At 44.3% G+C, this 12,278-nt stretch overlaps 1 protein-coding gene across 6 annotated transcripts in view; it reads right to left on the reverse strand.

The window, feature by feature from the left end:
- Positions 1-12,278, reverse strand: part of mical2a (microtubule associated monooxygenase, calponin and LIM domain containing 2a) — a 99,087-nt gene that overhangs the window by 35,341 nt on the left and 51,468 nt on the right. For all 6 annotated transcript variants that reach the window (XR_009815621.1, XM_061964014.1, XM_061964015.1 and 3 more), the window contains 7 exons: positions 11,804-11,905; positions 4,104-4,259; positions 3,917-4,017; positions 3,297-3,554; positions 3,071-3,186; positions 1,794-1,920; positions 191-275 (listed from right to left, as the gene is read on the reverse strand). Coding sequence is in view for 5 of the 6 variants with exons in the window: in XM_061964014.1 (XP_061819998.1) it covers positions 191-275; positions 1,794-1,920; positions 3,071-3,186; positions 3,297-3,554; positions 3,917-4,017; positions 4,104-4,259; positions 11,804-11,905 (945 nt within the window). In the remaining variant the exon portion in view is untranslated. The remainder of the gene's footprint in view (positions 1-190; positions 276-1,793; positions 1,921-3,070; positions 3,187-3,296; positions 3,555-3,916; positions 4,018-4,103; positions 4,260-11,803; positions 11,906-12,278) is intronic.

Below are 12,278 nucleotides of genomic sequence, written 5' to 3' on the forward strand. Positions count from 1 at the left end.
TTAAAAGAGGAGAAAGCAACTTTGAATTTGGCTCTACGACAACATGCCAGCTCCTATTTCACAGCTTCCTCTTCTCTGTGAACCCACATGTAAAAACAAACCACAAAGAATGACTTCCTCTTTGAAGAACAACTATACGTGGTCCTTTCAAAATAGGAGCCAGATCACAGTGCAGCTGAGATGTCTCTACCTCGTCTGCAGATAGGTCGACGGATGGAGGCGGCACGCTCCAAAGAGCAGCTATTCAATTCTCCACTCAAGTACAAGTGACGCACCTGAAGAGAGGAAGAAGTATTATATACAGTGGACCTCTAACTTAAGAGCAATTTGAGATAGGAGCTGTCGCTTGTCTAAGTGTTATGCTTTAAGTTGCCAACAAAAATTTGAGTTGCAAGCATCTCCGCCATTAGTTGGCATAGCAAACATCACAGTAAACCATGTAAGATCCGCCCAAAACATCTGGTCTTACTTGCTAGCATTAGCTTATAGCTAAAGATCCACATAACTTAGTTTTCAAACCATTGAAATGGACAATTTAAACGTCAAATTAAATCACAACTTTTTATATACAAAGCACTTTTCATACACAGGCAAGTTGGAGCGCATCCCTGCTCATGTGCACCATACTGAAGCAGAATGAGACTACCGCCAGCCAAGGTTGTCAAAATGATATTTAAATGGTGCATATTTTTCCACGAAAATATTAAAAAACTGCTGATGGTGTGTTTGATGGAGAAGCAGCTGGAAGGAGATACCATAGAAGTCAACTCTCTAACGTATATTCTGTACATTATTATATTACTTTATGAAACTACAGTAATCCTTAGTATTACATTCTATTTTATTGTTTTTGTACATTATTTCTTATCAAAATGTTTTTCTTTTTATCAATCAATCATCAATCAAAGTTTATTTATATAGCCCTATATCACAAGTGTCTCAAAGCGCTGCACAAGCCCCTTTTTAAAGGGGATCTATAATGCAAAACCAACTTGTCTTATCTATTGGTACCTGTTTTGGTGTATTTAGGATCTGCGTATGTCCTGAAAATGCATACAGTATATATTATAGATAATATATTGTTTTATATATTTATAAAACAATCTTGCCTTCCTTCATACTTCCGCTAAACGAATGGAATTTGTTTTTAAAATTGGTGTCGCCAGTGGATATCTCCATATATGGTCAAAATTTACACAAAGTACTTTGCGCGAGTCCACCATTGTAGTCTGCATTGTAGTCATTAAGCTCCTTTTTCCTCTATCCTCTTGTTGTGGAGCAGACTGGTTCGTACATGCACATTCACCTTGTGCTGTTGCTATTTCAAATAAAAAGTAGTGTATAGTTCTAACTTATATCTGACAGTAGACTCCATATGGAAGCGCTAAAAACTACATGGCTGACACGGACGGAGAAGACACAGTTGAAGTGGAGACACGTAATTAAGACCACCCAAAAAACTGTGCATCCTGAAAAGAGGGTCAGAAAGCGGCTTGAAGATGGTCTGTAAAATATAATCGATGCAAAATTTTGAGCAAAGAACCACAACAGTAGACCACAAGAAAGTGTTTTAAATGTAGAAAAAATAATAATACTGTGACCCCTTTAAAATAAATGTTATCTGTTGAAACTGTTTTGTTTTGGAAGGCCAAGCAAAACCGATTTCAATTTATTTCAGTGGTAGATGTTTATTTGAGATACAAGTGTTTTTAGTTAAGAGCTCCGTCACAGAACCAATTAGGCACATATGTTGAGGTACGACTGTACACACTACATTAAAACAATCTTTGTACCTGAAGAGGCCTGACACACGAGGACATGAGATTTGGGTATCGCGTTGCTGGGTCGATGGTGTACTGTTCCAAGTTTTTGGTGATGTTTTCAGGTGTCGTCTGTGGCAGCAATCTGTAAATGCTTTCCCTAAATAAACACAAATCGATAGATAATGGCCACTGTATAAATACACTTACAACATGTGATATGAGATACAATACAAGAGCTGTTTACACTGTAATACACCGACTACTCCGAAGCAGAGGTCTTCAACGGTGGGTCCGCGATCCCCAGAGGTACTGCAGGGGAGCCGTGTAATTTTTTTAATTTGTGGAAATGTACCTTTGTACATGTTTTATGTACATGTCTTTAAATACACTTAAACATTGGGCCAACACAATTTCATGTAGTTGAATGTGAATAAAAAACATGAAACATGAATAAATATTATATTCATGTTAGGATTGAAGCTAGCTTTAGCGCTTTAGTTGACAACTAGCGATTGGCGCGTTAGTTGACAGCCAACAGTGTTCTTGTCGTCAGTTATCAATTAATGTACTAATTGCCAGCTAGTGATTTGTGTTAGTTGTCAGCTAGTGATTAGCGCACTAGTTGCCAGCTAGCAATTAGCACGCTAGCTGACGGCTTGCGATTAGTATCAGTTTGATGTAAGATACAATAATAATTTCAAACAAGGTATATAAGTAGGGGAACCCAGCTCCTTCTCGCCATCAGTTTGGGGGTCATTGGCCTGGAAAATATTGAAGATACCTGCTCTAAAGCATACCCAAGATCTATTTATATAGTGTTGTCCTTTGAGAAGATACAATAAAATCGTGCTCACTTTTAGGAATAGATTCTATTTCTATTCTTGTGGGGACATTTTGCCTCAGAATCGATTTTTGATTCAATGCGATTCTTCAATCAAACCAATTTTCACAATATATTATGTGGTATAAAAATGCTAAAACCTTTTCAAAACAGATTACAGGATACAAAAGATCCTCGAGGCTGCCGACGTAAATGTGCAGGCTATGCATGAAGATATAGCCTAAAAAATAGTTGTAATTGATTTTTGAAAATTATGAAGTTATTTATAGTCGAACTAAATTAGAATCGCGATTTGGATGTGATCCGATTTTTTTGAACAGGAACATTTCTCAAATGATGCATGGCAGTTCTACGCCAATGCACATTAAAACTAATAATTACTACACTTTGACACAGCTGTTGTATCGAATCTCATTAATGCAGATTTTCTTAATGTTGTGGCTGGTGAGTTCACTGTATCTTATACCTCTCTGCCAGCACCTCAAGAACTGTTCGACCCTGAGCCCAGCTCTTTACCATCCAGGCTGTGTCAGAGGCAGCCAGGAAGCCTCTGGCGCAGCCCGTCCCCATGGGCCAGAAGGGCTGCAAACACACGCAGCAAATATGAAATATATCAGACATACATTGTGTGGGCAAAAATATTGTGACACAAATAGTCAATCAAAAAGTCAGTGCTCCTCTTGATCCCTTACTTCCAACAGGCTGTCGCCCACCAGAGCAACCAGCAACTGGTGTCCAAATCGCTCCCTGACGAGAGCGGCGTTCTCAGAGGCGTGCATGCTGGTGAAGTCAAACATTGCCACGTCTGGCTGCCCGCAGTGGTTTATGGCGAACTCCAGTGTGGGTAGCTGGTAGTTGGTGCCAAAGTCAGCAGCCTCTCTGGCATAGCACAGAAGTGCTTCCTGGTCGACGTTATCACGGCTCAGCAGCCTGTTCGTCTCCATGTAATCCTGCAAACAACAAGACAATATCAACACGAGGTGAGGGTTCACACGTAGACCACTGGTGGGCTATCACACACAAGCAATGCTACTTCTCTTCTTAAATAACGGGGCAGGGAAGCAGGGGGGACATTTAGTATAAGTGGTTTTATTCATGCTTACACAATCCTCTAGCTAAAATAACTTGGCAATTGTTTGTTGCAGATATTATGACTCCTGGAGCCAGAAACTCAGACAATGGTTTGCACAGATTAATAAAATAGATATCAGGTTCTCAATAGTGTCCCCTATATAATAACTATCCCCTACAGGGGGGCATGACAAAAACCCCTGGCATATGTGAGAATAAAAACATTCACTTATAAACTCACATTGAGAACAACTCCTTTATCCAGCAGGCTCTGTTTCTTTGCCGTCATGACAAAGTAGTGTGTGTTGTCCTTGTAGTACACAATGTTCTCCAGGTCAATGCCTGCGGTAAAAAGGAGAGTTGTCAAAACTGTCAGATGCTCGCAGCAAACACATCAGCATCTTGAGTCGTGTCCCTGAAGGCATCACCTGTTTCATCTTTGAGGTCAAGAAAGAACTTCTGGTTGAAAATGAAGGCCACACCACTGATCTCCTCCACCTTGGCCTCTGCCGTCGTGTTCCTGTTGACAAAGTTGGCGGTGATGGCAATCGCCAGTTTACCGCGAAATTCTTTTCTTTTGAAACCTGCAGACAAAAACACAAGGAGAGATATAATGACAGATAATGCATGACAGCCATTTTGTGCTGGGCTGATCACTAATTCAGTCAGCAGAGCAGTGCTGTTGTTAGCTACTGCGCTAATTGCTACTTTGGGTGCTTTTTCAGTGTTTTTAGCCTTTTACAGCATTTTTCTAGTTTACTACCTCAAAATTAGTCTAAAGGAAACAATGTATAAGCAACGTGTGGTTTTAAACCTTTTAGGAAGTATCCATAGAGTTGTCGATACTGCTTCTCATCTCACCCACCCCCACTTTCTGCTGCATGCAAAGAAGATTAACCAACAAGGTAAAGAGGATTTTTTTATGTTTTATTCCTAATCATTGTAGCCACTTGGATGTTGAAGTTAAGGAGTTTTGTCAAACTGTGAGTGCGCCACAGGGCTAGTGACTGTGTGTGTGTGCGTGCGTGCGTCGGCAGGGCAGCTGCATATAGGAAGAGAACAGTGTCGTTTTCGTTGTTTTGGCATTTTTAATAAATAGAGAGTTGATTAATCACCCCCTTGTTATGTTAGTTTGATATACAGTACTGTATAGCTATGGCGTCACATTAGTGCCAAAAATCCAAGCGCATAAAAACTGTTATCGCGCGCTGATTCTCCACTTCGTGCGCGCGTGACACCCTTTTGCGCGCACGTGGTGCCTTTTTGCGTGTGCGCGGTGCCTTTTTGCGCACGCGCGGTGCCTTTCTGCGCACGCGCGGTGCCTTTCTGCGCACGCGCCGTCTCGGTCTGTGCGCTCTCTGTGTACTCCTGGCATCTCTCCTCGCGCTGTCATGTTTCTTTTTGGCACTTTGGGGGCGGGTATGCTTAGACGGCTCCTCCTTTCTGATTGGCTCTGAGCATTTTTCATATGACCAATAATTCTCCAGCGTAGCAACGTTGTAGCCATCTTACCTCGGACAGCTAGCCTCAATCATTACATTGATGTCAATGGTACATGTACTAATTAAATTACCATAACTTGCTCGTTTTTCGACCAATTTACAAACGGTTTGCCTTGTTACAAATCTTATTACATGTAGATCTGACATAGGATGCTGTACCTGTTGAAATTACCTCTTTCGCTTTAAAAAAAATGACTTAATTGTGCAACATAGTTGTGTAGGGTCAGTGTTAGTCAGTTCTCTGATTATTTTAAACTGTTTCAGAATACATTATTAAAAGGCTATTTTTAACATTTTAAAAACAAAATTCAAAGATTATTTCATTAATTTTATGGCTGAACCAAAAGAAATTCCATAAATTAGAAAACAAATGTTCAAGAAGAAGTGAAAATATAAAATAATGTTATGGTTGGATGTTATTGCTGGTGGACCAGTTCTGGCTGAAAGATGTGATTATGGTGTTTGTTGTCTTATTATTTATTTGGGTCACATTCTGTATTACCCTGTATTGTGTTTATGTGGTATGAAATAACCATCAGCGCGCGACATTTTTTTATCCACTTCTTCCTCCGTAAATCTTGATACAAATTGACGATGACCCGCCCTGCTATACTTCTGATTGGCTCTGAGCATTTTTTGCCTGACCAATCAGAAAGAAGGGGCCGTCTAAGCATACCCGCCCCCAAAGTGCCAAAACGAAACATGACAGCGCACAGACCGAGACGGCACGCGCGCAGAAAGGCACCGCGCGCGCGCAGAAAGGCACCACGCGCACGCAAAAGGGTGTCGCGCGCGCACGAAGTGGAGAATCAGCGCGCGATAGCAGTTTTCATGCGCTTGGATTTTTGGCACTAATGTGACGCCATATATAGCACTTTATTTATATTATGTTCAGTATGTACAACTTTTTACTCAAAACTGGACTGGAAACCATTATTCATGTTTAAATTGTTTCTTATGAAAAAAATAGCTTCAATATACAATCTTTTTTGATGATCCCTGTTCAAGAACAATTTAAGCTCATAAATTGAGGTTCCACTGTACACACATCCATTCACACTTACATTAACATATATGGACAATTTGGAGTCTCTAATTAAACCAATATATTTTTGGAATGTGAAAATCATGACTCCTCTCTGAGCTGCCACCTTAACGTGGTAGAGGAGTTTGCGTGTCCCAATGATCCTAGGAGCTATGTTATCCGGGGGCTTTATGCCCCCTGGTAGGGTCTCCCAAGACAAACTGGTCCTAGGTGAGGGATCAGACAAAGAGCAGCTCGAAGACCTCTATGAAGAAAACAAACAAGGAACCCAGATTTCCCTTGCCCGGACGCGGGTCACCGGGGCCCCCCTCTGGAGCCAGGCCCGGAGGTGGGGCACGATGGCGAGCGCCTGGTGGCCGGGCCTGTCCCCATGGGGCCCAGCCGGGCACAGCCCGAAGAGGCAACGTGGGTCCCCCCTCCAATGGGCTCATCACCCATAGCAGGGGTCATAGAGGTCGGGTGCGATGTGAGCTGGGCGGCAGCCGAGGGCAGGGCACTTGGCGGTCCAATCCTCGGCTACAGAAGCTAGCTCTTGGGACGTGGAACGTCACCTCGCTGGGGGGGAAGGAGCCTGAGCTAGTGCGCGAGGTGGAGAAGTTCCGGCTAGATATAGTCGGACTCACTTCGACGCACAGCAAGGGCTCTGGAACCAGTTCTCTCGAGAGGGGATGGACTCTCTTCCACTCTGGCGTTGCCGGCAGTGAGAGGCGACGGGCTGGGGTGGCAATTCTTGTTTCCCCCCGGCTCAGAGCCTGTACGTTGGAGTTCAACCCGGTGGACGAGAGGGTAGCTTCCCTCCGCCTTCGGGTGGGCGAACGGGTCCTGACTGTGGTTTGCGCTTACGCGCCAAACCGCAGCTCAGAGTACCCACCCTTTTTGGATTCACTCGAGGGAGTACTTGAGAGTGCTCCCCAGGGTGATTCCCTCGTTCTACTGGGGGACTTCAATGCTCATGTTGGCAGAGACAGTGAAACCTGGAGAGGCGTGATTGGGAAGAATGGCTGCCCGGATCTGAAGCCGAGCGGTGTTTTGTTATTGGACTTTTGTGCCCGTCACAGATTGTCCATAACGAACACCATGTTCAAACATAAGGGTGTCCATATGTGCACTTGGCACCAGGACACCCTCGGCCGCAGTTCCATGATCGACTTTGGAGTTGTGTCATCGGATTTGCGGCCTCATGTTTTGGACACTCGGGTGAAGAGAGGGGCGGAGCTTTCTACCGATCACCACCTGGTGGTGAGTTGGCTGCGATGGTGGGGGAGGATGCCGGACAGACCTGGCAGGCCCAAACGCATTGTGAGGGTTTGCTGGGAACGTCTGGCAGAGTCTCCTGTCAGAGAGTTTCAATTCCCACCTCCGGAAGAACTTTGAACATGTCACGAGGGAGGTGCTGGACATTGAGTCCGAATGGACCATGTTCCGCGCCTCTATTGTCGAGGCGGCTGATTGGAGCTGTGGCCGCAAGGTAGTTGGTGCTTGTCGTGGCGGTAATCCTAGAACCCGTTGGTGGACACCGGCGGTGAGGGATGCCGTCATGCTGAAGAAGGAGTCCTATCGGGTTCTTTTGGCTCATAGGACTCCTGAGGCAGCGGACAAGTACCGACAGGCGAAGCGGTGTGCGGCTTCAGCGGTCGCAGAGGCAAAAACTCGGACATGGGAGGAGTTCGGTGAGGCCATGGAAAACGACTTCCGGACGGCTTCGAAGCAATTCTGGACCACCATCCGCCGCCTCAGGAAGGGGAAGCAGTGCACTATCAACACCGTGTATGGCGAGGATGGTGTTCTGCTGACCTCGACTGCGGATGTTGTGGATCGGTGGAGGGAATACTTCGAAGACCTCCTCAATCCCACCAAAACGTCTTCCTATGAGGAAGCAGTGCCTGGGGAGTCTGTGGTGGGCTCTCCTATTTCTGGGGCTGAGGTTGCTGAGGTAGTTAAAAAGCTCCTCGGTGGCAAGGCCCCGGGGGTAGATGAGATCCGCCCGGAGTTCCTTCAGGCTCTGGATGCTGTGGGGCTGTCTTGGTTGACAAGACTCTGCAGCATCGCGTGGACATCGGGGGCGGTACCACTGGATTGGCAGACCGGGGTGGTGGTTCCTCTCTTTAAGAAGGGGAACCGGAGGGTGTGTTCTAACTATCGTGGGATCACACTCCTCAGCCTTCCCGGTAAGGTCTATTCAGGTGTACTGGAGAGGAGTCGAACCTTGGATTCAGGAGGAACAGTGTGGTTTTCGTCCTGGTCGTGGAACTGTGGACCAGCTCTATACTCTCGGCAGGGTCCTTGAGGGTGCATGGGAGTTTGCCCAACCAGTCTACATGTGCTTTGTGGACTTGGAGAAGGCATTCGACCGTGTCCCTCGGGAAGTCCTGTGGGGAGTGCTCAGAGAGTACGGGGTATCGGACTGTCTGATTGTGGCAGTCCGCTCCCTGTATGCTCAGTGCCAGAGCTTGGTCCGCATAGCCGGTAGTAAGTCGGACACGTTTCCAGTGAGGGTTGGACTCCGCCAAGGCTGCCCTTTGTCACCGATTCTGGACAGAATTTCTAGGCGCAGTCAAGGCGTTGAGGGGATCTGGTTTGGTGGCTGCAGGATTAGGTCTCTGCTTTTTGCAGATGATGTGGTCCTGATGGCTTCATCTGGCCAGGATCTTCAGCTCTCACTGGATCGGTTCGCAGCAGAGTGTGAAGCGACTGGGATGAGAATCAGCACCTCCAAGTCCGAGTCCATGGTTCTCGCCTGGAAAAGGGTGGAGTGCCATCTCCGGGTTGGGGAGGAGATCTTGCCCCAAGTGGAGGAGTTCAAGTACCTCGGAGTCTTGTTCACGAGTGAGGGAAGAGTGGATCGTGAGATCGACAGGCGGATCAGTGCGGCGTCTTCAGTAATGCGGACGCTGTATCGATCCGTTGTGGTGAAGAAGGAGCTGAGCCGGAAGGCAAAGCTCTCAATTTACCGGTCGATCTACATTCCCATTCTGACCTATGGTCATGAGCTTTGGGTTATGACCAAAAGGACAAGATCACGGGTACAAGCGGCCGAAATGAGTTTCCTCCGCCGGGTGGCGGGGCTCTCCCTTAGAGATAGGGTGAGAAGCTCTGCCATCCGGGAGGAGCTCAAAGTAAAGCCGCTGCTCCTCCACATCGAGAGGAGCCAGATGAGGTGGTTCGGGCATCTGGTCAGGATGCCACCCGAACGCCTCCCTAGGGAGGTGTTTAGGGCACGTCCAACCGGTAGGAGGCCGCGGGGAAGACCCAGGACATGTTGGGAAGACTATGTCTCCCGGCTGGCCTGGGAACGCCTCGGGGTCCCACAGGAAGAGCTGGACGAAGTGGCTGGGGAGAGGGAAGTCTGGGCTTTCCTGCTTAGGCTGCTGCCCCCACGACCCGACCTCGGATAAGCGGAAGAAGATGGATGGATGGATGGATGGAAAATCATGAGAAACTCGAATGTTTTGATTTTACACACGCATGGATTACTAAATGTCCTCTGCAATGTAGACATGAGTTGAAGAACATTTCAGTTTTGTATTTTGCACATACCAGCCTTTCAGTCATGCACATGAAGGAGATTACTTTTGATAAGCATTGCAGAAAAGAAAAGAAAATAAGTTTAACCCCAAAGCTAAAAATAGGACTGTTTTGCCACAATTAGCGCACTAAAAAAGCAGACCTGCTGCAGACTGACTCATTTCCTGTGGGCTGCTTCATGATGAAAGAAGCCAAAAATGCACAAAATTTACCATTTTAGGAATACCCATCCAATGTGTATTGGCCACAGCAAGTAGAGACAGTCTAAAAACAAATTAAGCAAAAACATGGAGAGAATCCAGCATGCATCAGCTGCTCCACTTTGGTGTATTCTATTTATGTATTCTGATCCTTTGGTGCTTTCATGTGACTTCTACATGCTCACAGACACGCACGTGTCTCTTACTTTGAAAACATTTAAGACAATACAGCTATTTTGCATTTTATTACATACATATAATATAATAATATAATACAATATACACTATATTATGATTACCGTATTTTTCGGACTATAAGTCGCAGTTTTTTTCATAGTTTGGCCGGGCTCCAGTACGACTTATATATGTTTTTTTTCTTCTTTATTATGCATTTTCGGCAGGTGCGACTTATACTCCGGTGCGACTTATACTCCGAAAAATACGGTAGTTTGTTTTTTAAACCAATCCTGTCCAGCCAGATGGGCAAATATTATTGTTAAATTATATTTATATAGCGTTTTTATTTTATTTTCTCAAGACTCAAAGTGCTTTACATAGTGAAACCCATCATCTACATCTTTAAGCTACATTTAAACCAGTGTGGGTGGCACTGGTAGTAGGTGTGCCCAAGGACACAACTGCAGTGACTAGGATGGCGGAAACGAGGATCGAACCTGAAACCCTGAAGTTGCTATCATGGCCCCTCTACAAGTTTATGTTGAACTTTATTAGATGTTTGGATATATTTAGTGTTTGCCGCAACCGGACCAGATCAAGAGGAGATTGACAAAATAAAAATAAAAAGTCAGAGGGGTGAAATGTGGGGACAAGACAGAGAGCGACCACAATAAAAACATAGAACGACATCAGCAGACCCAGTATATACAAATATGATACCAGTATTCATAAAAAACAAAGTAGTCAAGTAAACTGTAATAACAGTATTGACAATGATCATTATTACATTACAATTAAAACAATAATAGTAATTAATTACAATAATAATGATGGATAATAGTATGTACCTATAATTATCACCGTTACTATCATTTCAAATGTTTCTATATTATTTTGTTGTATTAATTTATATTATTTTGGAGAGATAACTCATTTAAAACGCATGGTAATAATTAATATAGAAAAAGAAAGAAAAAGTATTATTATTAATGTAATTTTAATAAATAATATATTTGTGCTGTAATATTACTGATTTATAATAAATAATTACACCTTCCTCCCACCTCCAAAGACATGCACCTGGGGACAGGTTGATTGGCAACATTAAATTGGGCCTAGTGTGTGAATGTGAGTGTGAATGTTGTCTGTCTATCTGTGTTGGCACTGCGATGAGGTGGCGACTTGTCCAGGGTGTACTGCGCCTTCCGCCCGAATGCAGCTGAGATAGGCTCCAGCACCCCCCGCGACCCCGAAAGGGACAAGGGGTAGAAAAATGGATGGATGGCATTACACCAACAAAAATTTTGAATAATTTTAAATAAAAACTTTTCAAATACTGGTATAAATATTTTCATTACAATAGTGAGACTGTATATTGGAGACTGTGTATTAATAATGCAGTGTGTTACAGTATTTTAAACATTTAAAATATTACCAGAGTAACATAACATTTATTCTGTTTTAAGCTGCAGTTTGAACATATATAACGAGAAAAAAGTTATCTAGTTATGTGATTTAAGTGCTGGTGGTAACATTTTATTTGAGTCTCGGTTGTTCCCTCGTTTTCTTGACCTTATGTGGTAACTTAATATAACGGTATTGTCCCTATGTCCCTTTCAAGAAAAGTACATCCCCTAGGCGTCAACACGTTTAATTCCTTTTCTTTGGCGACTTCTCACCTTCCAGCGTGTTCCTGCGCCCGTCCGCCCCAACCACAACGTCAAACTCAAAGTCAGCCACGGGGTGATCAGCAGGTCGGATTGCAGCTCTCCACCCGATCCCTGAGAGGGAGACGACCACAGAAAAAAGCAGGAGTGAGAGGGGGAGGAGGGAGGGAAAACACATTATATAAATATTCTCTTTGTGCCTTATTCCTTTGGCGGAGACAGAAATGGCCACGTAGCGTGAGAAACTGATGACTTGCTTTTGCTTTAGGGATATGCATATGAATGAAATCTCTGGCTGCCATTGTACATTCTGATCATGCTTCTTCCCAGCAAGATTTCAATCAAAGACGGTAAAATGCATCATGTGCCATCAAATATCTCCACGCACATCATATTTGAAACTTTTTTTTGTGGGTTTTGAGTTCACATTTTGAGTCTTAGCACTTTGTTGTGTAACATGTCTATGTGGAAAATGCAGTCCACCATA

Source organism: Nerophis lumbriciformis, linkage group LG06 (genome assembly GCF_033978685.3).
Source record: "Nerophis lumbriciformis linkage group LG06, RoL_Nlum_v2.1, whole genome shotgun sequence".
NCBI lineage: Eukaryota > Metazoa > Chordata > Actinopteri > Syngnathiformes > Syngnathidae > Nerophis > Nerophis lumbriciformis.